General features: G+C 60.8%; 1 protein-coding gene across 7 annotated transcripts in view; it reads right to left on the bottom strand.

Moving 5' to 3' along the window:
• The window catches only part of INPP5A (inositol polyphosphate-5-phosphatase A), a 157,981-nt gene that overhangs the window by 29,351 nt on the left and 103,517 nt on the right, over nucleotides 1-25,113 (bottom strand). For all 7 annotated transcript variants that reach the window (XM_047760827.1, XM_047760824.1, XM_047760826.1 and 4 more), the window contains exons 6-9: nucleotides 18,187-18,290; nucleotides 12,754-12,806; nucleotides 10,794-10,913; nucleotides 1,849-1,933 (exon numbers count right to left, since the gene is read on the bottom strand). In XM_047760827.1, coding sequence (XP_047616783.1) covers nucleotides 1,849-1,933; nucleotides 10,794-10,913; nucleotides 12,754-12,806; nucleotides 18,187-18,290 — 362 coding nt within the window. The remainder of the gene's footprint in view (nucleotides 1-1,848; nucleotides 1,934-10,793; nucleotides 10,914-12,753; nucleotides 12,807-18,186; nucleotides 18,291-25,113) is intronic.

The raw sequence follows: 25,113 nt of genomic DNA, 5'->3' as shown, positions 1-25,113 counted from the left end.
GCAGCCGCAGGATGCTGGCACAGGTGGGAACATTAGACATGACACAGGTGCCACCCGGCACAAGTGTGTCCGCAGTGGTGACTCCACACGCGGGAAGTTCATGACCATCAGCCTGATCGGCTACGCGTGTCTGAGGCCAAAGGCAACACAGCGACCCGGGGCTGACACCCGGGTACGAGGGCGCGGTTGGACGGCACATGCCGCGCGGCCTGCCTGCGCTGCTCAGGAACCACAGGGTCTTGCGCTGGGAAAGGCAAGGGCCCTGACCTACTTCCCAGTCAGTCCTGCTTCTCAGTCCAGGGCTGGGCTGCTGTGGCCTCGTGGCTCCCGGCACACAGTCGAGGATGGCGGCACCGAGGGGGACAGTCTTTCATTCCAGGGCTATGGCCTCGTTTGACCCACGGGTCCTAAAACTCACTCCAAGCTAAAAACCACGTTCCATTCCTTTGGCATAAAAACCATTGCCCGTTGGTTTGCTTTGCTCACGAGAGAAACTGTGGGCAGCAGGGCCGGGAGAGGGGACAGCGTGGCATGAGGAATGCAGCCACACAGGGCGCCAGGGCGCTCGGTCGGCCCCGGGACAGAAAGGGAGCCGCAACCCTTCGGGAACCCCGGCCACGCCACCCCTACAGCCAGGCGCCCCGCTCGGCACCCACTGTGGAAACTGGAGCCCCACACGCACCGTACAGCGGGTCAGCCCCCTTTCCTGTGGTGTTTGTCCCGCCTCTGCGCTGGCCTCTTCCCATCCACCGGCATTGGGCCACTCATTGGCCAGGCCCGTCCGGGGCTCTTCACCGTCGGGACCGCAGAGGGACCATGCCCGGCACAGCAGACTCACCGGGCGAGCGCTGGCCACAGGGACCCGAGCTTAGCACAAGCTCTTGGGAAAATGTGGCTTTTCACCCCTGAGGCCAGCGTTGCCGGGGGCGGTGGCTGTCACTGAGGGCACCGTGGCCACAGGCCTGACTCCCTGGGCCCCTTGGCACCACACGCGGGCGGATCTCAAGACCCACGCGGCGCCCAGAGCTCTAGGGCACAGCAGCCACAGGCCCACGGGTCCTGGTCACTGACTGAGTCAAACCCGGCAGAGGAAAGAGAAGTCGGCAGAGCCTAACGAGGGGCTCGACGTCTGCTGTCCGCTCCAGAGCGCCGGACAGCCGAGGCCCCCCCGCCTGGGCCACGCGAGCAGCTTTGAGGGAGGCTCTCCTGCCAAGGAGGAAGGTCCGCCTGTACCCGAGGCCACCAGAGGGACAGGAGGACGGGCCACCGAGGTCGCCACCACTGTCCCCTGTCCCCCGCATGCATGCTGGCGCTGGCCCAGGCACTGGGCGGAAGTCTGGGGGGCGGCAGGCGGGCTCTCCTTCCCCTGTGGCCCTCAGCCCCGAGGGCCCATGGGCACGAGGCGGGCACGGCCGTCATGGGACCGGCCCATGCCGAGGAGCCAACGCAGGACAGCAGGGCCGCACCCAGCTGACCTTCCTACCAGGTGCCCCGGGGCTGGTGGCCGGCCAGGTCCTTGTCCACACCTGCCACTTGGGGGAACATGACCCACGGCCAGAGGTGTGCCTGGGAGACGCATGGCCCCGACTCCCAAGGACAGAGACCCAGCCACCGTCGTGCGCACCAGGAGCCGCCCTCACGTCCCCCGTCCAGGCACCCGGGGAGCCACAGCCAGCAGCCCCAAGGGCGCCCTCTCACTCCGGCTTCCAGGCACGGCCCCTTCAACAGGGAAAGGTCTTCATCGGAGTTTCTGCTTCAGCAGAGCCCATGAGAGGGAGGGGCAAGGCGCCCGCGGGGCCCCGGGCTCCCCTCCTCTGAGCTCCAGGAACAGCCGGGACGGGGACCTACCTCCACCACGGCCTTGGAGTCCAGTCGGAAGTTGAAGTCGCCGAAGACAAAGTAGGACGCCCTCTCGAAGCGCTGATCAGTGATCCTGGGAGGAGAGGGACAGTGGTCACAGGCCCGCCGGGCCGGCATCTCTCTTGCACGCGCACACACACTGTGTACACAGGTGTGCGCACACACTCGTGTGCACATACCACACGCGTGCACACACACATCTCCTCTGTCTCCCAAACACACCCTCCCCTCGGGTCTGGCCTTGGGAGGCTCCTCCTGGACAGCAGTGGGCGCTTGACTCCACCTCAAAGTCTCAGTGTTAAACCCACTTGGACATTTCAAAGCTATAAAGGAAAAGCGACTACAGCCTGTTTTTTTTTTTTTTTAAACCAAATTTTTTCTTTTCTTTTCTTTTCTTTTTTTTTTTTTGTGCCATTTCTTGGGCCGCTCCCGAGGAATATGGAGGTTCCCAGGCTAGGGGTCGAATCAGAGCTGCAGCCACCGGCCTACGCCAGAGCCACAGCAACGCGGGATCCGAGCCGCGTCTGCAACCCACACCACAGCTCACGGCAAGGCCGGATCCTTAACCCACTGAGCAAGGCCAGGGATTGAACCCGCAACCTCATGGTTCCTAGTCGGACTCGTTAACCACTGCGCCATGACGGGAACTCCTTTTTTCACATATTTTAAATCAATGACAATTCATTTCATAAAGGCCGCTAGCAGGCACAGACATGGCACAGACGTGTGGCCCACGCCGAGGGCAAGGAAGGCTCGTGACCAAGGTCCCCTCCTGTGCTGCGCAGCTGTGGCTGCAGAGGGACACCAGCTGTGACAGAGTGGCAGGGCCCACGCGGGCCACGGGCTGCGGCAGACTGACAGCATCGTGGCGGTCTCCTGAGGGTGGTCGCGGCACTGAGCTCAAGGGGTGCTGGGGGCACCCCCGGCTGGTGAGCAGCCCGCGTTCCCTTGCTCACTCCCCGCCCCACTGCTCCTGCTCAAGCCTGGCCCGAGGCTCTTCCTGGTCACCTGCCTCCCGCGGTGTGAACGCGGGCGGTTCCGGGAAAACGATGTCAGCGCCAAGTGGGGCAGAGGCTGCGCACAGCGTTCTCGGCTCCTCTGCGGCCCAAGAGCGGTAATTTCAGGCGGGACGCGTGCCCCTCGCCTCCGGCTGCTGGCTCCGGTCCCGGCCCCTTCACGACGAGCTCGCTCACCTCACAGCAGAGTCTGCAGGGTCAGCCTCTAATCCAGCTGGAATTGCGTGTGGAGAAGCCATCTGGGCTTATTGATTTTCCCAACAGCAATTGATCCGAATCATGTATTAAACATTCAAACCTCTCCCCCCTGAGTTTGTACAGAACAAAGTCCCCCAATTAATGGGTCTTTTCTCTATTCCTGTTTGCTTTCACATAATAAAACTTTTCCTAGGAAGCCTCTCTAGTTGAAATTCTTCTAAAAACCGCCTCGGCTGTTTTCACAATTTTCGTGCATATTAATTGCTGTATCATGTTGCTGAATTCCACGGAAAGTCTTGTTTTCTTTTGTAATTAGATGAATTCTCATATACATGAACTTGGAGAGAAACGACATGTTTTAACAGATGGTATCAACAGTGCAGATGCCCAGCAATTTCATGTACTTGTTTTCAAGTGGAATCTTTCTATGAGGAAATACCGCTCAGGCATGAAGACGCAGGGCGCTGGCGGGACGCCGCAGGCCGGGCCGGCCCCAGGCTCGCCGCCCCACCCCCCCTGCCCCCCTGACTGTCTAGGAGCAGGAAGCTATCAGTGCCACCGTGAGAAACCCCCAATCCTCTCCTGCTGTTAAACATCTTTAGAGGGAAGACCGGCCTTGAGAGCGTGGGCAGGCTCCCGAAAGACCGGCAGGACGGCCCTCCCCTTGGGGCCCTGGGGCACGGCCTTCGTGGGGGCCCATCTACGGCGGGAGCCCTGCGTGCAAGCTCCGCCAAGGAGAAGCTCCGTTTTCTCTGGGCTGCTCGACCCCCTCCCAGGACCGGTCAGCGGTGAAGAAACACCCGTTGGTGCTCAGTCACGCGTCCTTTGAAAACCCCCAAACCCATCCTGCGGGCTGGGTGACGGCTGGCCTTCGGTCAGGGCTTCCGCGGCCGCGCCCTCAGGGCTCCGCGACCCCATGGTCACTCTGCAGTGTGTTGGCCTCACCCCTGCACTACCCCTCCCCTCCGTGGCCGCCAGGAGCTGTCCAGGCTACGCAGCACCCCCCACCCCCTCCCCCAGGCTGTGGACCCCAGCCCTGGAGGCCCTCGGGGATGGCCCGGCCTCCCGCCTCCTGCTCAGGCCCAGGCCTCTCTGTCACACGATCCATGGTCCCTAAAGCATGTCTGCCCAGAGCGGCACAGCCTAGGGGCTGGGCAGCAGACGGCTGCACCTGGCTCAGTGGCCGAGGGTGGCCTGGGAGGGCGGCCACACCCGCCCCGGCCAGCCCTCTGCCCTCGCTCCACTCAAAGGCATGTCTCTTTCATGCTTTTTTTTTTTAAAGACAAACTAAACCAAAGCAAAGCTTCAGCCTGATTTTGCAGAAGGGGGAGGGGGAGCTGCCATCCCTCCTGGGCAGAAACACTCTCAGTGTCCAAACCTGCACATCCTAGCTGATTTATCCACGTGCATTTCTTAAGAAGCCCGGGAGCAGAGTCCTTGAGACACTGCGTGGAAAGCCTGGTCCATTGGCTCGCTGCTCTCCAGGCTTGAGGCTTCTCACACTTTCGCTTTTCCAGCCGTCAGGGGCACGGAGGTGGGTTTGCGCCCAAGACACAGGAGCCTGGCGACGGGGCAGAGCTCACCAGTGACCGGTGACACACGCATGTGGAGGGTCGATCCACACGGGCAGGGCGCCCGCGCTCCACGCAGCGGAAACGCAGGTGTAAGTTAGAGTTGCCTGCGAGTCCACGTCCCACACCTGCAGCCGGCACGACTGTGTGGTCCCCCTGAAAACAAGCGCGTGCGCAGTTCAGGGTCAGCTGCGTGTCACAAACGCGGGGGCGTGTGTCCCACGTACACATGGGTGCAGGTGTGCGTGCCACGCGTGGGTCCACTTCTCAGCAAGCGCCCTCCTCTGCTCCCAGGAGCCCCAGGAGGCTGACCCCGGCGCGGACGACCCCCTGGAGGCAGGCCGAGGCTCACGGCCTCGATGCCGCCCCCCTCCCCGCCCGTGTACTCGTGCTAAATCTCAGTCTAAGGGCCCTGACGTATGGGACCCGCGCCGCTGGTCTGGCCGGGAGGTGCAGGGCTTCTGGCGTCGGCACAGACGGCGCCCGAGCCCCGCTCGGTCCCGGTGGCGTGATCGCGGACAGCGTCCCCCCCGCAGGAGCGGCTTCTGGGAGGTGCGAGACCCGGCGCCCGGTGCGTCGTCTGTGAGGGCGCGGAGTCAGGCTCAGCAATGATCCTTTTGCTGCAGGCGGCCAGGACCCAGAGGACCAGCGCACGGCATAAACTGCTGCCACCTGAGCGTGAGCCACGGGGCAGATGACTCTGCGGCGAGTTAAGTGGCAGGACCCGCCTCGAGGTACTTTCCTTCTTCAAAACCAACACACTCCTGATTTAATAACCGGCTGAATCAACGTCTAAAAGCTCCGCGGGTTTGCCGTCTCGCGGCCTCTTCCTGCGGACGGACGGGTGGCCTGCGGTGCCCGGCGAGGTGATCTCATCTGCTTGCCTCGGACCTTGTAATGCTGTCGTTAAAACCTAAGCTTTATCATATCTCCGTGCCCTGTGCCTCTTGCTATAATGGCCTGGGCCCATCAATAACGCCCGCCGTCAAGGTGGGAGATGAAGCGGCTGTCACGGCGAGGCAATCGCCCGAGTGCCAGGCTGGGCCTCACATACTCACGTGTAATTTCAGCAGAGTGCCATTTGGACTAGCGGGAAGAAAAGAGTTGTTTTAAAATTAATTACTTGTCAGTAGCTATTATGATTAAAAAGTAGGCCCACACCAACACCATGTGCCTTGTCCAAAAAGAGAATTACAAGAGCCATAAAAATCAGTGTTTTAGGCCTTGAAAACAGTCTCTCCGTTTCGACGGGTGATTTCATCAAGCGACAAACCACACTGTGGGGAGGTGCCCACGCCGCGCGTGGGGCCGGCCCCATGGAAGGGGCTGCAGCCGTGCCTCATGGGCTGAAGACCCCGACAGCGGAGGCAACAGCTGCGAAGGAGCCACAGGCTGAATGTTTGAGGTCACGGCGCTTCTACCTGGGGCGGCCTGGCGCGTCCCCCAGGTCTCAGAGAGGAGTGGGCCTGCGCACGGCCCTTGGCCCCGGGACTCCAGGACAAACGAGGGGCTGTCCTGCCTGCGCACGCAGGATGCTGGGGGTCCTCCCCTGTTATTTTAACTGAACGTGGCGGGAACCCGCCCTGGGTTTTGTCTCAGATTTGGGAGAGGGCACATTCTCAGGTCAAAGAACTTGAAATGGCAGAACGTGGACCCGGGAACGCTGCTACACCGGCAGAGCCTAAGGGCTCATTAGCAGCCCTGACCCTACGGTGGCCGATCCAAGATCAATCACACAGGCATCCGTCCTCAACAGACGGACCTGCCTGGCCACTGTTCTCACGACTTCACGGTTCAGTGGGCCCACAGCCCCCAGAGGGACAAGTCACCGGGCAGCAGGGTGCCTGCGGTGAGGTGGGCCGTCCCCGGCGCACCTAAGGTGGGGACAGAGGGACGAGGAGCCTGTGCGAGGCAAACAGGAAACACCTGTGGACACAAGTGGGGCCAAGCCAGACACCAGCACTGGTGTCCCTCTGGCGTCGGCCAAGGTCCCAACGACGCAGGTGCCCCCCGGGGGCCCACGGACCAGCCTGCTGAGCCCCCGTGGGCAGCGCACACCCGGGCCCCCCCGCCCCGAGGTGACCCGCAGCCGTCTTGCCTCTTGCGTGGGGTGGACACGCAGAAGTCACGGCACAGCACGGCTGCAGCCCCAAGGCGGCAGCACGGGAGAGAAGAGGCCACTCGTCTGAAGCCCAGTCTCCCATCACCTTCCTGGGTGCAGGCCCCCGTTTTTGAAATGCCCGCTGTCGCAGCTGGCTTGTGGCTGGGGCTCGGCACTGGCTCCAGGCCAGGCGGCCCTGCTGGCCCTCAACTGTGTTCCCAAACCCTAGTGACGAGGCTCGAAGCAGGCAGTGATGGCTAAGTGGGGTCGAGGGTGGGCCTGACCCAACGGAACTGCTGTCGTCCACTGAAGGGGCGCCCGGAGCCTTCCGCCAGGCCGGGACCCGGCAAGGAGGGCCAGCCTCGTCCGGCCGGGAAGTGGGCCTCACTAGAGCCCGGCCGCTGCCCTGACCCAACCTCCAGCCTCCAGAGCCGAGGGAAGCACGTTAGCAAAGCCCGAGAACAGCCCAAAGGCAGGCCAGCAAGACGGCGGACGGGCACGGAGGCGGCTGCTGTGAGGGACGCAGAGCTGGGGCGCGAGCCGTGGACAGGTGCCCAGGCTGCCATTCACGTGATGCTCTGGCACTTTCATCACAGGTGCCCAGAGACATCCACAGCCCCAACACGACGCGGGCACACCGTGAAACCATGAAACACCGCACACGTGCGACTGCACAGAACAGTCCAGAAGTGACAGGCCCTGGCTTTGAGACGGAGGAGGGCTCAGGAGGAAAACCCGGGGTGTCGAAGGCACCCACACTCCACTTCCAAAGAGAAGGACGAGCTGGAAAAGTGCGCTGACACTGCTGAGCGCGGGGAGGGATTTCACCCTCCCCTCCCACGCTCTCCGGCGTGTCCGTCATCTTCAATGGCACCAAGGGTTCGCGACAGACACCACGGACCAGCCCGCTCTGTGCAGCCCGCGGGGGCGCACACGGCCCACCGGGGGCCCCCGGCTGATGCCAGGCACACGTAGGGTGGCGAGGACACTGCCCAAGGCCCGGGACACCCGCTGCCCAGCTGGGCTCCAACCGGAAGAGGGACAACAGCCACCTAGGCTTCCAGGCTGAAGGACACCTGAAGCGGGGGCAGCTGGGGACCAGCACCTGCCCTCAGAGCCACAGGTGAGGCCAGAGCCGCAGTTCTGCCTGTGGCCGGCCGGCCGCACGGAGCAGCCCGGCCACCGCCAGCCTTAGCCTGGAGCTGCCTTTGCCTGGAGACCAGGCCTTTCTTGGGCGGGCTGACCAGCCAGGCGAGCTCTGGGAACGGCCCGAGGAGAAACCCTGAGACGGAGGGTCTTTGAGCCGCTGACAGCTGACTGATGACTGCCCCCAGGACGACAAAGGGGAGCTGTGTGGCGGCCGCATCACACCGCCTCGCCCTGGGAAACTAATTGCTCGGAATTGTTCCGGGCGGCATTATTTTTCTGGCAATCATTTTCTTTGAATGCCCAAAATGAGCATGAAACAACTCTTTTGACCAGACATAAAAGTCAAATGTCCCAATGCTGATCAAATTAACTTCAGTGCTGTGACAATGGACTGTGTTTGTGAGGAGATACTGGGGGACAAAGGGGGGCTTTATGCCGGGATTTCACAGTCGTGATGCAGAGGGTCCCTGCCGACCTGGCGGCCGCGTCGCAAAGGGGACACACAAGAGCCCTGTCACTTGTGGAAAGAAATCTCATTTCACGGCCGAAAGCTTGGGAGATTTCAGGGAGGGCTGTGTGAGCGGAGGCCCCTGCTGCTGGTTTATGCCCCAAACGCTCCCCAAGAGTGTGGCTGAGTGCCGGGGACAGGGGCCCGCCGCCTCCAGCCCAGCCCGCGTCTCCGGCGGAAGGGACACCACGCCGCCCGCCCCCAGGGCTGCAGCCCGCCCCCAACCCCCGTCTCCGAGCCTGACGAGCTTCACTAATGAGAGGTTTGTCTTCTTTAATCTTTCAGAACAAGAGATTTAAAGCAAAAATTCACGGCGCAAAAAACATCAATTATTAGTTGCCATAAACCCCAGACAAACCCAGCAGCTGCCCCCTATTAACACTGGAAATCCTATTTTCCGACGCGTCCAAGGTGAATCCTTCCCAGTGAGCCCTGCTCAGCGCGGGCAGCTCCCCGCCGTGGGCGTCACGGGAGCCGTGACACACTTCCCAAAGTTCACACGCTTCAGATGAGTTTGCCCCTCGGGTTTTTAAAATCGGCTTTTAAATCTTGGAATAATCTTCATTTACAGAAAAGGTGCAAACAGACCGCCGGCACCTCTGGTTCTAACTCGAGGTCCCCCCACCAGCGTGGGGACAGGACATGGGGCCGAGGCCACCTTTCTGGGCTCTGACGCCACACGCCCCGAGGGAAGTGCAGGCCTGAGGGGCTTTACGGGAGATTAAGTCGGGAAGGCGGGCTCCTCTCGAGCCCCCTCGCCGTCTCCCCGCGTCCACACCGGCCGCAGACAATGTTCCCAGCGGTTCCCAACGCCCTGAATGGGGCACTGTTGGTGGCAGCGTCCATTCAAAGGGCCAGCCTGGCTTTGTCCTCCAATCGGCAGAGCAGAATGCAGTCTGCTGGTGGCTGCCAAAAGGTTAGCTGCCCGGATGAAAGGGCGGCCGTCACTCACCACCCCCACAGGGCGGCCCTTTGTGCGGTGGCCGGGCCCGCGGGGAGGTCCGGATCTGCGGCTGGCTGAGCCCCCAGGCGCGGCTCGTGGGAATGCGGGGCCTCGGGGAAGGGCCCGGACCCCAGGCTGCCTCCCCGCGGCCGTGTGGGCTGGCGGCACATGTTGAGGCCGTCTGCTCGGGGACCAGTCCGTCCCCCAAGCGGCTTGCTCCACATCCCTCTGAAGGGCTGGAGGGGCCGGGCAGCTGGGGGCCCCGCAGCGCCCCACCCAGCAGCTCCAGGATGCCAGCCCCATCCTGAGAGGTCACCCCTCCCAGGAGGGCTGCTCCCGAATCCGACGTGACCACCCCCTGCCGCCACCCCCAGGAATCAAGGCGGCTCCCTCAGCTCGGCCAGCAGCACTGCAGTGACAACCCAGGGCCTCAACACCGACCAGGTGACACTGGCGCCTGGTTGCAGGTGGTCCTGAGGGGCCAAGGTGAGTGGCCCCGCCCCACACTGCAGCCCTGGGGTAGCTCCTGGGACAAAGTGACAAGGCCCCAGTGTCAGCCGAGAGCCAGCTCTGGCCTGGCTCAGCCCAGCCCGGGACACCCGGGGCCCCCAGGAGGTGAGGGCCAGGCCTCAGAGTTGGAGACCCGCAGACCCGTGTGGACCTGTGGCTGCTTGGACGGGGTCGGGGACCCGATCGTGGGGACCCTGGAGGTGACCAGACGGCCTCGTCGTGGCTGGTGACGGAGGACACACCCCAGCCCTTCCCACTGGTCCCAAGCGTGTCCCGGCCAAGCACGCGGAGGGACAGAGCCCCACTCGGGAGTCCCTGGAAGATGCCATCCCTGGGTGGACGGCTGGCCCCCACGGGGACGATGGGCAGGAAGCAGGCCGCGCGTGGGCGTGGTGGCCAGGGCTCTGGCCAAGGGCCCATCTGAAAATCGACCAAACACAGCCTATTAATTGGGGCGAGGGCGGCCTTTCTTTCCCAGAAGACAGCCCATCAGTGCTGACCCCGCGAAAGGTCACACGAGACCATCGCAGACAGATGGACGGCCCCAGAGGGCCTGGTGGGAGGGTCCTGAAAACCAGCTGTGGGGGGGTGGGAACCTGGCCGGAGGTGGGAGGGGCCCTGGTCTGAAGGCCACCAAGGCTGCCTCCCCTCTGGCCAGAAGCCTGGGCCCAGACCTGGACCTGGGAAGCCGGGGCAGAGCTGGGGTAGGGGGCTGGCAGACCTCGCACAGCCTGGCTGCTTCAGGGGCCCAGAGCCCAAGCCCAGGGGCACTCACTCCTGAGCCTGCCTTGGCATAGGGGCCGGGGTTTGTGCATTATCCTTGGGTTGGCATTTGTGAGCTCCGTATTTGCAGTAAACAGGAAAAAGCAGACGGAAAAGTGGCTCAAAGCACGAGCCACGAGCCTTCCGGAGGCGGAGGGTGGCCGCCGGCACTCACCTGTCGAGCACGTAGCCCAGGGCCTTGTGCCGGATCCCCGAGTACACCGACGGGCTGGTCTCCCAGGCCACCAGGTTGGAAGCGTCGTGGAAAAGATGGATGTTCACCAAGTCAAAGGCGCTGCAGGGACAGACGGGAGGCTTGTGACCTGGAATCGGCTGGTCGCCTGTGGTGTCCCCCCTGGCGTCCCCACTGCGCTCCCCGGGGCACGTGCGGCCAGGCCTGAAGGGCAGGCCCTCCAAGCTGCAGTCAGAGAGCACGCGGGACCAGACTGCGAGTCCTCCAACCTCCTCATGGACGCAGGTGCTCCGCCAGCGGCAAAGGGAACTTGCACATGATCTGAGAAAGCTTCCCAGGCTTTGCACCAAAGGGGGGGGGTAAGGAGGGGGGGTAAGGAGGGGGGGAAAGAGGGGGAGGAGGGGAGGGAGAGGAGGGGGGAGGGGAGAAGGAGGGGGGGAGGGGGAGGGGAGGGGAGGGGAGGGGAGGAGGGGAGAGAGGAGAGGGACAGAGAGGGAGAGGGGCAGGAGGGGGAGGGGAAGGGGAGGGGGAGGGGGAAGGAATGGGAGGGGAGGGGGGAGGGGGAGGGGAGGAGGGGGAGGGGAGGGAGGGCAGGAGGGGGAGGGGAGGGGAGGAGGGCAGGAGGGGGGAGGGGAGGGAGGAGGGGGAGGGGAGGGGAGGGGAGGGGAAGGGGAGGGGAGGGGAGGGGGGGAAAGGGGGAGGGGAGGGAGAGGGGAGAAGAGGGGGGAGGGGAGGAGGGAAGGCTCCTCAGGAGCAGCTGCAGGGGCAGCCTGAAGCCCCCTGTGCATGTCAGTGCTCAACTGTGGGGTCTCCGAGGAGTCGGGGACCCCGGGACACAGGATTCATTTCACTTCCAGGAAGAAGCCCCCAGGTCACAGCCCCTGCAAAACCTATGGTGAAACCCCAGGGGCTCCAGTGTCTGCCTGGACTTCTGCAGGGACAAGGTGCGGCTGGATTTGGCCACTTCAGCCTCCCCGGGCTCGTGGAGACCCTGACGGGGGTAGGGTGGGGGGGTGGGTTGGGGGGGCGGTCCCTGCCATTGGCAGAGACAGGACCACCGGTCAGGACCCAGTGAGACGCATAACTGAGCTAACAGCACGCCCCAGAGCACCAGTAGGGAGCTCGAATTCTCTCCTACGGCCCCACCATGACCCCAGGCCCCCGGAGGCCACCCTGCTCCCCTAGGCCAAGTCCGAGGGGGGGTGGGGCTGCGGGAAGGATGGCGAGGGCACAGTGACAGGGCAGGTCACGAAGGCTATGGCTGCCTCGGGCCCGGGTGGTCTCTTGCCCAGACCTCCGCCCCACCGAGGGGCCTGCGTGGAAACAGAGGGGCAGCTGAGGGCCCAGCTGTGGTCACCGGCCAGCACTGGCACCCTGGCAGGGGCTCGGCTCCTGAGGACTGGCCACACCCCCAGCCTGGACACGCGGTCGGTCAGCAGCAGGGCAGCTCTCTCAGGGCCCGCAGCAGGCAACACCCTCATCCGGGCCTTGCTGTGCTGGCCAGACAGCCGAGCGCAGGTCAGAGGAGTGGGGAGCCGGTCCTGCCAGGGTCTTACCACAGCAGAAGGGGGGCACACGCCTGGCATGGCAGCCCCCAGGAAGGCCATGCCCGAGTCCCCGACTTAGTGAGGGTCCTACCTCACTGCCCCACGCCTGGCAGGACGTGCACTGAAGGCTGCAGGGGGAACTCCAGGGGGCAGGGCTATGGGAGAGGCCCGGGGCGCAGGAGGGGTGAGTGGGGACAGTGGAGCCCCGGGCCGGGTGACAACGCTACGTCACACGGCATCACCCGAACACAAAGGGTAAAGGCGGAGGGTTGGCAGCTCGGGCGCTGGGGTCGGGCCGCCTTTGACGGATGTCCGCAGAGGGACACCGCTTGTGTCCCTACAAAAGGGGACACGTCCTGGGCGTCGGGACGCGGGAGCGGCCACAGTGGACGTACCAGTCCGCAATGCACCACCTCGTCCGGATGAAGCCTTTCCTTGACCACTTGCACTGAAAAATAAACAGGGCACACTGGTCAGCGGCTGACGGCCAGGGCGCCTGAGACGCTGCCTCAGTCGGGAAACTGGAAATGGGCGCCACTCTGCCAGCTGCGGGTGGCGGGGGGGGACCGAGGGCCATGACCACACCGTCTCCTCTCCCCGCTGCCCAGACTGGAGAATCCCATCCCGGAGGAGGATGCCCTGGCCGAGCTCAGGGGAGCCCTGAGTGGCACCCTGCAGGCCTGGCAGGTGACACGATGCTGGAAGGAAGCTGGCTGCCCGCTGTGGAGGCCCCTCCTGGTGAGCTCCCCGCCTGCCGGAGAGCCTGGGGGCCGCTGGCAAACAGAGGAGGCGGCCAAAGCAAGCAGCCGGCTCCCCCATTTCCCCACCCCCCAGAGCACCGCTGCAGGAGCAGCGGGCAGAGGCGCTGACTTCCCACAGCCCCGACTGCCCCTGAGGACCGGCGACTGGGGGGAGCACGGCCCACAGCTGGGCTGGCGCCTGCCCTGTCCAGCGTCAGTGACCACCTTGTCCCCTGGTGCTCACGCTGGGCAGGGAAGGAGGGTGGGATGCAGCCGGGCTGCCCAGCGAGATGCTCTGTGATGACAGACCTGTGCCAGGCTGCCACTGGCACCAAGGCCACTGAGCCCCGAGGAGCCCTGTGCTACAGGGCTCTAATCAGCTCTAATCTGAATGGTCACACTGTACAGGTGGCTTCAGGGCCTTCTGGGGGGGCTCCCACCTGGCACCCCTCGCAAGCCCCCAGGAGGCACTGGTGCCCGTGGTGCCTGGGCCGTGGCAGGGGGTGACCTAACTTCTGGGCTCAGGGTGAACCCGTGGAGGAGAACGGGGTCAGGCGGCGTCCCTGGGAAGAGCCAGCAGGAGCAGCCTGCGGTGGCCCCACGTGGACGGAGGGCTGGGAAGGCCGCGCCGAGCTGCAGGGCAGTAAGCAAGGCACACGGGGCGCCTGAGCAGGAGGACAACTGGCAGCTGGGGTCTCCCCGGTGTGCCCAAGCCACCTGCTCCTTGGAGAAAGAACCTCAACTAGAAGCCGTATTCCCTCGATGGACCGAGCTCTGAGGTCTCAGGCATCGCGACCTTGGCCAGGCGGGGGTAGGGGAAGGGCCACGCTCGGGCATCAGGAGGGACAGGTGGCTTTGCGACGGAGATGACTGCGGGTGGCTCGCTGCACACCCCCTGCCTGAGACACACGCCCACCCACACGTAAGCACATACGTTGCCTGCACCTGCTCGCCGGGGCAGCATCCGCGTCGGGGAGGCACAGGGGTGGGGAAGCTGCGGCTTCTGACACAGAAGCTTCTGGGGTCCCCTCTGCTTCTTTCTGGCGGACGGGACGGCGGGGCAGGAGCCCCGGGGTGGCTCTCCGCCACGTCCCGCGGGCGGGGGCGGCCACGCCGCTCACCGCCCAATATGAAGTCCCTGCTCAGACGCCCTGTTAATAGGATTCCTTTACCAGCAGATGGATAGCGAACCCAGACGGCTTCATCTACTAAAAGACGGCATAAATCACGGTGAGAAAAGGGAGGCTGCGGGAAGGTTATCACCACACAGCCTCGCCGTGAAAGGCCCGCTCCAGAGCATTAGCGAAATGAATTCATCTTTCATGAGAGCCTGGAGCAGCCCCGTGATCTATGGTAACAACCAATTTCTCACTCGGGCGAGAGGAAAAAAATGCCTTGGCCCTGATCGACTACACAAATCTGCTTTTTAAAAATGGTCTCGCATTATCTGGAGTGCTGCTCCCAGAGGCAGCATTTGAAATTCATGTCGAGCCAAAAGCACCCATAAATCACCAGGCAAAGTTTGTTGGTTTATGTGCAGCGGCTGTAATTATACGGAATTGCGCTATGCCTCCGTCATGGTAATTACATTTAGATTATCCTTAAATGGTGGTAATCAAAGAAAGAGAAATCAGTCTTAAACTAATTCCCTCCCCCAAAATGTGTGCCGAGGAAGCCAGAGGACTGGCCTGCGGCTCAGCCGGAGGCCGGAGCCGGGGCCCCGGGGCCGCCGTGCCGCAGGCTCCCAGGCACCGCGGCCCTGCCCGGCGGCCTGCGGACCCCGAGGGACCATGAGGGGTGGGCCAGTGAGGACACCCAGAGCCCTGTCCAAGGTTGCGGGGTTCCCCGCACCCGAGAAAGTCCGCACTCTTGACTGTCAGACGCATTTGTGTTTTTCCCGTAAGATTTTCCTTCGGTAAATTTATCAAGATGGAAGGAAAACGAACACGTCTCAGACCCAACGGACTGCACGCGGAGACAGTTCCCAGCGGCACCGTCACGCGGGGCAGGGTGACAGGGCCCAGGGTGGGGGTCACCTCCCCCAGCCACACGCTGCTTTCCAGCTGCGACAGCTGGTCCGCCCAAGCCCTTCCCCCAGAGGTGCGTCCTCGCCCCTGCCTGCAGCGGCCCTGCCTGCAGATGCAACCGTGAGGGTGTCCGGAGCCAGGGCCCCCTCACTGCCTGTCCCCACGCAGGGGAGGCTGTGCAGGGGGTGGGACACCACAGCTGAGGCCCCCACCCATCCTACGTCAGCTCGGCAGCAGCCTCGAAGCCCCCAGGCCCCGTGAAGGAAGGGAGAGGTGGGGAGGCCCCCAAACATGCTGAGCCTGGGGAGGGGGCCCTCGGAGGGATGCCACTTTCCGGAGGGGCAGAGGCCAGAGCCGCAGGGGCGGGGCAGGGAGGGAAGGCCGGGGCCCAGGACCAGACACCTGCTCTGGAGGAACCAGTGCCCCCTGGTCCCCTTCTGCCCTCAGGAGGACAGGTGGCCGTCACCGCAGGGCATCACAGCTCTTGGCTGACCTGGCTCGGAGGCTGCAGATGCATGAGAGGACTGTGAATTCTGGAGTCACTGGCAAGCAACGGCTGTCACCAGGGTCGCTCAGACCAGCCCTGGCTGCCCAGCCCAGCTGCCCTGGGGATGCTGCCTTCCCTCCCAGGGGCACGGCCCTTGGGCTGCCAGTGGCCCTCACTGCCCTTTCTGGTGCAGCTCTGCCTCTCAAGTGCCACCTCCTCTGGGGCACCCCCTCAGCCACGTGGGGGGAGAGTGCCCCTCCTGGGCTGGGATCAGACCCCAGGGTGGGGGGAGGGAAAAGCCAGGGATGACCCTGGCCGTGGTCTAGAGAGTCTGGGGGCTTCTCACGCAGGGGGTGCTGGGCCACCAGCCCGAGGAAGGCCAGGACCCTGGCCATCGCCTGGGGCATCACGGCCCCTCCTGCAGCCTCTTCCTTGGCCACTTCAGGGCTGTCCCCAGGCTGCCCCAGGGCCACCTCCCACACTGGCTGCCCTCGTCCTCTGCTCTGCATTCTGAGAGCAGCTTAAAAGAAATCTTTAAGCTGGCTTCTGCCTGCCATTGAGAAGCCAGCATCCGGGAAGAGGCCGAGACCCCACCTTGTGGTGCTGCAGCCCCTGCCCCCACCCCGGCCTCCCCACAGCTCTGCGCCGATTCCACTGGGGTCCCTGGTCACTCTCAGGCGGGGCCAGTGCCGGCTCCAGTGCTGATGCAGGGGCGCGAGGGGGAGGCTCGGTAGGGCCAGGGGCCAGGAGACCAGCAGTGACGGCCTCTGAAACGGGTGTTGCGGCCCTGGCCTGTTAAAAAGGGAACCTCAGGCCCACTCTCCCCGTGGACGCGTCCACCTGCCAACGTCCGGGGTAAGCCACAGGGCTCACAGAACTGAAGCTTCCAGGGCTTTCCAGCTGCATCCTCCACTCACTCAGAATGCAGAGCAGAGGGCGAGGGCGGCCAGTGCGGGAGGCGGCCCCTGACACCGCGTCCTTGGCTGGGGGACAATGGATGAGGAAGCCGCGCCCAGCGTGACAAGAATGCCCATCCTTCACGGAGGCGGCCACAATTCCTTCACTCCAGGACCGGGTCATAAAGCAAGTTAATAAAGTTGTGGCCTTGCTGAAATCACCCTCGAGTGCAGCAGGGGCGTCGCCACCGCGTGGCGGGCCAGCCTCCCTGGGGCGGGCAGACCTCTGCGCGGGGTGGGCGCGGGAGGCACAGAAACACAGCGGTTCGGAGCGGACGCCCAGCTCCCAGGGTCACCTGCAAGGGGTTCCACTGCCGCGTCACACCTGCAAGACCTACAGGGGGCCAACCAGGGGCCGCACAGGAATCACGGGAGTAGGAGACACCAAGAATGCCAGCGACCACAACATCACCCAGACACCAGAACCCAGCAGGACGTGGGCCGCGGCACACAGAAATGCACAGAAACCCAGAGGGCGTGTACCCACGTGTTCTGACTGTCTGAGCAGTGGGCGGGCGGCTCCTTTGGTGTCTCTTTTTCTTTTTTTGGGGGGGGGGGACTTTTGTCTTTTTAGGGCTGCATCTGAGGCATTGGGAGGTTTCCAGGCTGGGGTCGAATCGGAGCTGTAGCTGCCAGCCTATGTCACAGCCACAGCAACACGGGATCCGAGACGCGTCTGCGACCTACACCACAGCTCATGGCAATGCCGGATCCTTAACCCATGGAGTGAGGCCACGGACCGAACCTGCAACCTCATGGATACTAGTCAGGTTCGTTAACCACCGAGCCACGACGGGAACTCCTCCGTTAGTTTCTGAGCTATGAGGCAGGCAGTGTGGCTTCCACACGGGGCATGGGTAGGGCACCGGCTCCAGCTAGTGTGACCGCGGAAATGGTACCCTGCCACAGTTATTAGAAACAATACAAGGATGCTAGGAACTGGAGTCTGGCATCTGTTTTTTTCAGCCGAGTTTTATGAAATCTAAATACAGAGCAGGTCTTTCTCATGAAAGGTTAATGTTCAAATTGAGACTCTAAAACACTGCGTTTTGGAGACAATACAAAAAAAAATTAAAATATCTCATTGTTAAAAATACTGTTGTTAGAAATACTTAAAAGCTGAAACAGATTTTTGGACACAATGGATTAAATAAAAATTAACGTGAAAAAAAAAGGTTGTGCCTGTCAGTGGCCGCAGCCCAAGGCTTTATTAGCTGCGAGCCCAGCCCCTGCCCTTCACGCGGGGACGGGGCAGCACCATGTGCCACGGCCCAGAGCCACCCAGCTGCCTGGCTGGGCAGCACCCGGCTGGAGGGACCCGCTCATCCTGGGTTCGCGGGAGGCCCTCGGCAGCCTGTAGCCCCGATGAACGGATCGTTCTTGCTCCGTCCTTGGGGAAGTTTCCTTTGCTGGAAGCGAGGATTAGAAAACACACCTTTGGGTGGGAGGACGTCGCCCGATTCTCCCCGGCCTAGAACCACCCAGAGGGACCCACACGGGCTTCGGAACCTCGGAGCGTGACACAGCCAGGGTGGGCCCCGGCGCCCTGACCGCCACGTGCCGCGTCGGGGGCGACACGGGCTGAACGCACGGCTGAGCCGCGCCCAGCGGCGCCCACCTCGGGGAAGTAGTCCTGCGGGAACTTCTCCTTCTCCAGCATGGGCGTGCTCTCCAGCGTGTCCGAGTAGATCTCCTTCCCCGCGACTTTCTTGTACTTCTTGCCTGGAAAAGAGCAGAAGCAGGAGGGCTAAGGCCAGTGCCTCGGGCCCGTCCCGCCCGGCGGCCCTGGGGAGCCAGCGGCGCCCCCGAGGAAGAGTGACAAGGGTGGCGACCCCAGGAGGCAGCTGCTCCCGGGACGCGTGTGCTCAGAGATTCCCGTCCCTGACCTGGAGGGGACACGCCGCTTCATTAGCCCCCGGGAGCTTCCCGCCTGCAGGTTTACAGGGGCTAAGTGGCATCCTCTGTTCAAACCGCGACTGCAGTGAAAAGGGCCGTGGAGGTACCGTTCGCTCACGTGCCTGCGAGTTTATTTAATAGCATTGATCTCCCCTCGCGTCCAGCCCACAGCACTCACGTCCAGGGAGGAGTCTCCACGTGAGACGGAGGGAAATTCAGGGTGGCCGGATTCCGGACCGGTGCTCCCTGGCCGCCTGCCCCATCCAGTGCCCAGGGGGGCCCTTCCCGCATCTGGCTGACTCCCCCGCCAGGCCTGGGATTGCTTCCCTCCACCAACCAACAACCCTACGCCCACCGTGGGGCCTCACGGACACGCGTGTCCGTCCTCAGACTCTTTCCGGCCCGGGGGATGAAAGGCAGCCAGCCCCCTGCCCCTGCAAAACACCAGGCAGGAGCTTGTGCAGGTCTGCCGAGGCCACCAGGGAGACCCCCCCAGATGGTGCCCACTGGTTGCCGGCCCACCCCACACACTCCCCTGTCCCTGGGCCGGGATATCGGGCTGCTAGGGACAAAGGACACACTGTCCGTTTGGTCAGAGGGTCAGCGGCCCCCCCCCCCCACAGGAGCAGCAGCAATGAGACAGGCCATGTCTTCTCAGTGACTCAGGGGACACGGGACAGAGCCCCCTCACCCCCACCCGGGCAGATCTGCACACACTGTGCCCACTGATCCTCTCTCCTTGGTCCCAAACTGCAGACACGCCCCTGAGACGACCAGTTGTGTGGTTCTGAAGCTGCCCCCACCCCTGCCCGCAGCCCCCAGACACCGCACGCATCACGTCACCTCCAAGAGCCACTGGAGGCAAGTAGGCAAGCCTGTGAGCCAGGAGGTGGTGCCTGGCAAAGGTGGGCAGGGCTGCTGTGAACAAGCGACCCCTGGCACTGCGACCAGTCCGTGAGAGCCACCTGCGCGGGAACAGTGCAGAGCGAGCGCGTGTCATCACAGGTGGCACTTTCTGCAACTACCGCCCACCTTGTGGGACAGCATGGAGCTGACACTGGCCCACACGGCCCACACACCACGCAAGGCGCTCCCTCCTGTCAGGGGCAGACCGGCCACCCTGACACAGGGTGGGGCGGCTGACCCCTCTCTCTCTCTGACAGCAGGCCTGCTCCCAGAGACTGCCAGGCCACCATGTTCGCAGGGGGTCTGTGGCCCGCCTCACCCCCCAGTCTGCCGCTGCCACCAACCCCACAAGCTCAAGCGCCCCTTCTGAGCTCCTCCTGCAGCGGTCGGCACCTGGGTGTCCACTGAGCACCATAGGGCTCAGGCCAGAAGCCGAGGACAAGGACAGAAGGCCCAGCCTCAACCTCCTGGGAGCCCTGAGGCCGTGGACACAAAAGGGATTTGGGCATTAGATGTGGAGATGGACATGGATTGGGCCACAGGGCATGGACACTCCCTGAGTGAGGCAGCCACGAGAGGCCCGAGACGAGTCTTGCTAGAGGAGCCTGAACTCGCCAGGAAGGAGGAATCCACTCCAGAGTGTGGACGACCTGGGGGTGTCCCCGTGGGGAAGGGGGGCCGCTGGAGCAGGGCTGAGGGAGGAGTGAGGGGCGGCCCTGGGGCCCCGCAGGGCACCTGCGGAGGGCAAGGGCCGGGTGAAGGCTGCCCTTGCCTGCTTCTAAGGGCCGCCCTACTCCCGGGCATCCAGCCGTGTCACTGGGAGGCTCCGAGGTGCTGCTGTGGCCATGGGAGGGGCTTGTGGCCTCGCTGACCCAGAACGGGGAAGCCCACACTGGGGGCTGAGCCCCCCGGGTATCCCCGCCACCCCCAGCGCCTTGCACTGACAGCCATGGCGCGGGCCGAGCTTCACCTGGACCTGAGAATAAAGAAAGTTCTTTCTAAAAGTCTGTGTCTGCAGCTTCCCCGTAGTGGAAGCTGAATCACCCCAGCAGCCCACCGGGGGACCAGTTCATGAGCTGCAGAGGGGAGGGCGCCCCCAAAACAGACGTCGCAGGACCGACACCCAGCCCTCCGTGCGCCAGGCGTGCGCAGGTGCAGGGCCAGCCCCGAGCTGCGGGCCGGAGGCTGGTTCTGCGGAGGCGAGCCCGGTGTCGCCCGGGAGGAGGGAGGAGGCTGGGGAGGGCGAGGCGGGAGAGGCGGCCTTCGACCTCTCCTAAACACACGCCGTCATCCTCAGAGCAGTCTGGGGGTCAGGACAACTGGGCGGAGTGGCGCGACCCCCCCGCCGCCCCGCCCTCCCCACCAGGCCCCCCACCGCCCCACGCGGGCCGGCTCTCCCAGGGACGGGCTCTGACAGTCCGCGATGACGGGCGCCCTCCCCGAGCGGCTTCCGGCCCTGAACACCCCGTCCTCCCTCCACCCCACGGACCAGCCGCGCTCCGCGGCCTCCGGAGCCCCTCACACGTCGGCTCCTCTCCGCAGCACTCGCTTCAGGTTCCTCCGTGTCTATCGGTGTCTGGACAGCCCGACTGGTTCGGCTGCAGAATTAGACTCCAGCACGTGCCCGGAGGACTCTGGAGGACACGTGTCCTGCTTCCGGCTTTTGCCAACTACGAACAGAGGTGCTAGAACCCCTCCCGCGCGGGTGCTGTGCGGGTGTCCGTTCTCGGCTCATCCGGGTGGATCCTGAGGGGGTGTGAGCGTGGCCTTAGCTGGGTAAGAATCTGCGGAGCTGTCTTCCAAAGGGGCTGCACCATTTTGCACCCCCACCGACCACGCATGAGAGTTCCTGTTGCTCCACATACAGGTAGGTGGAGCTGCCAATTTTTCAGGTCTTAGCCATTCTCCTAGGTGTGTAGTGGTTTTAACTGTCGTTTTAATTTGCACCCCTCTGATGACATATAAAGCTGAATAGTTTCATCACATGTTTATTTGTGTTTACATGTTTATGCACCTTCTTGGGTGAGATGTCTGTTCAAATCCTAAGCCTGCTTTTTTTTTTTTTTTTTTTTTTGCTTGTTAGGGCCGCACCTGCAGCGTATGGAGGTTCCCAGGCTAGGGGTCAAATCAGAGCTACAGCTGCTGGCCTACACCACAGCCACAGCAACACAGGATCTGAGCCACAAGTGTGACCTACACCACAGGTTACGGCAACACCGGATCCTTAACCCACTGAGCGAGGGCAGGGATTGAACCTGCATCTCATGGTTCCTAGTCAGATTCATTTCTGCTGCACCATGACAGGAACTCCCTAAGCTCACTTTTAAATTGGATTGTTTTCAGAGCCCCGTCGTGGTGTAGGTCACAGATGCGGCTCGGATCTGGCACTGCTGTGGCTGTGGTGTAGGCCAGTGGCTACAGCTCTGACTAGACCCCTAGCCTGGGAACCTCCATATACCTCGGGTGCGGCCCCAAAAATATAAAAGACAAAATAAATAAATTAAATAAATTGGGTTGTTTTCTTATTGTTGAGTTTAAGAGTTCTTTGTATATTTTGCATAACAGTCTTTTTCTCCCAGTCTGTGACTTTTCTTCTCAATCTCTTAATAGTATCTCTTGCAGAGAAGTTTTTCATTTCAGTAAAGTCCAACTTAGCAATTTTTTCTTTCATGGGTCACGCTTTTTAGTATTGTATCTAAAAAATCATCACTGGGGTTCCCACTGTGGTGCAGCAGAAACAAATCCAACTAGGAACCATGAGGTTGCGGGTGCGATCCCTGGCCTCGCTCAGTGAGTTAAGGATCCACCGTTGCCATGAGCTGTGGTTTTGGCCAGCAGCTATAGCTCCGATTAGACCCCTAGCCTGGGAACCTCCATATGCCACCAGTGCGGCCCTAAAAAGCAAATAAATAAATGAAATTAAAAACTCACCACTAATCCCAAAGTTACCTACATTCCTCCTGTGTTATCGCCTAGGAGTTTTAGAGTTTCACTTTTTATATTTAGGTCAAGGATCTTTTGTTGTTGTTGTTGTTGTTGTTGTTTGATTTTTAGGGCCAAATCTGCGGCATATGGAAGTTCCCAGATTTGGGGCTGAATTGGAGCTGCAGCTGCCAGCCTCTGCCACAGCCATAGCAACTCAGGATCCTTAACCCACTGAGTGGAGCCAGGGATGGAACCCACGTCCTCATGGATACTAGTCAGGCTGGTTACTGCTGAGCCATGACGGGAACTCCTGGGATGCATTCTGAGTTAGCTTTTGTGAAGGTGGAAGGCCTGTAACTGACTGTTTTGGGGTCCAGTGGTCCCAGCGCCATGTTGTTGAGATTAGCTCCGCTCCATTTTATCGTCTCCGCTCCTTTGTCAAACATGAGTCAACTGTATCTGTGTGCGTCTACATCTGGTCGGTGCCTCTGATCTATCTGTCTCTTCTTTCGCCAACCCCACACCACCTTCACAAAAGCTAACTCAGAATGCATCGCAGGAGTTCCCAGTTCGGTAGACGGCCCTGGTGTTGAGCAGGGTTAGTCTTCTGACTCGGCTCTTCTCCTTCAATACCGCGTTGGCTGTTTCGGGTCTTCTGCCTCGCCTTGTAAACTTGAGGGTCAGCCTGTTGATACCCACAAAATAACTTGCTGGGATTTTGACTGGGATTAGGTTGAATCTATGGTTCGAGTTGGGAAGACGCAACATCTTGACAACATGGAGTCTTCCTATCCATGAACATGGACTCTCTCTCTCCCTTTATTTGAATCATCTTTGATGCCTTTCATCAGGTTCGGCAGTTTTCCTTGTGTAGTAATCACACGTATTTTGTTAGATTTAAATACTTCTTTTGTGTGTGTGTGCAAATGTAAACGATATTTTTACTTCTGTTGGCAGAGAGGACAGCCACTCACTTCTGCATATCAACCTCACATCCTGCAGCCTTGCTTGTTGCACCTGTTCTCCTTGCTGCTGCTGTTGTTGGTTCCTTGGGATCTTCTGTATAAACATGACAGTTAAGAACTAGGAAAACCTCTTCCCATCAATAAGCCTTTTATTTCCTTTTCTTGTCTTATTGCATTAGTCACCATTTCCAACATGCTGCTGAAGAGAAACGGTGAGAGGCCATCCCTACCTTTTGAGGGATAAGCATCTAGCTTCTCACCAGGAAGTATGATGTGGTGTAGAATCTCTGTAGATGTTCTTTACCGAGTTGAGGAAATTCCCCTCTATTTGATAGTTTGCTAAGAGTTTTTATTATAAATCGGTGTTGGATTTCATCAAATATGTTTTTGACATCTATTGACATAACCATGTGATTTTTCTTCTTTAGCCTGTTCATATGACGGATTACATTAATTGATCTTACAATGCTGAATTGGGCTTGCATACCTGGGATAAATCTGAACTGGTCATGGTATATAACTTTTCTTATTCATTGCTGGTTTTCAGTTGCTAATATAATGTTGAAGATTTTATATTCTTTCATGCACATAAAATATACTTACCTACATTTTCCCCTTTTTTTACATAATGTTAGTATTATGGTAATGCTGGCCTCATAGAATGAATTACAAAGTTTTCCCTCCGCTTTTCTTTTCTGGGAGAAATCCTAGAGAATTGGTATAACTTCTTCCTTAAATTCATGAGTGAAACCCTCAGCCTGATGCTTTCTTTTTGAGAAGGTCGTTAATTATTGTTTGAACTTCTTTCAATGGATAAAGGCTATTCATATTACCTGGCCTTCCTTGAATGAGTTTTGGTAAATCCTGTCTTTCAAGGAAGTGGGCTAAGTCATCAAACCTACAGGCACAGACTTGTTCCCAAACCATATTACTTTATTATGTTTTCCATGTTCATGGGATCAGTAGCAATGGCCCCTCTCTTATTTTTAATATTACTCATCTGTGTCTTCTTGTTTTCTTTGCAAGGCCAGCTAAAGGTTTACCATTTTATTGATCTTTTCAAAGCAACAGCTTTCGGTTTCACTAATTTTTTCTACTGAATTGAGCTACAGGTTTATGCTCCAGTTCTTATGATTTCTTTTCTTCTTCGGACTTTGAACTTAGCCCACTCTTCTCGCTTCCTCAGGTGCAACAGGAAGGTTAGAGGAGGCTGAAATTGTCTACCTCCTGCCCCGATGGTCAGGTCCACATCAGATCCAGGGCTGGGCTCTGGTGAAATGGTTTCCCTCGAGGACAGGCCTTTAAGGAACAGAATGCTCCGGCCACATTCCAGAATCGCTGCCTTCCTCCCTGCCAGAAGCGCATGGGCTTTTTCTTCGATTTCCACCAGGAGAACAAGGTGGGTTCCTGGAGGTAAGACCCACTGAAGTGTGGGGCCCTAAGCTGGATGCCTGGGCGATCCTCCCACCAGCTTCCCATGGTGGGCCTCCCTTTGGTGTCCTGACCATGCAGTGGTCTCTGCTCTGCATGGCCCCCAACTCTCTGGGTCCACCTGACTGTCTCCCAGCTTGGCGGCAGCACATTGCCTTGTGACCTTGCTTCTCTACTGATCTAAGAAGAATCATCTTGTTTTAGCCTCTTGGGAGGATGGGAGCAGAAACTTCCAAGCTCTTCACATGTTGGACCTGAAACTGGAGCCCTTTCATCCCTTTTGGGGAATCTTACATGTCTAAGTAGGAATGTATTTGTTAAAATCCAGGCTATTTTCTTCAAACTTTCCACAAATGCTTTTGCTGAAGCTCAATTCCAGGCAGGGGGCAAGCCTTGGAGAGCAGGGGCTGTGGAGTGGCGGC

This window comes from Phacochoerus africanus, chromosome 15 (genome assembly GCF_016906955.1).
Source record: "Phacochoerus africanus isolate WHEZ1 chromosome 15, ROS_Pafr_v1, whole genome shotgun sequence".
NCBI classification, from domain to species: domain Eukaryota; kingdom Metazoa; phylum Chordata; class Mammalia; order Artiodactyla; family Suidae; genus Phacochoerus; species Phacochoerus africanus.
This window is presented reverse-complemented; position numbering and strand designations above follow the sequence as displayed.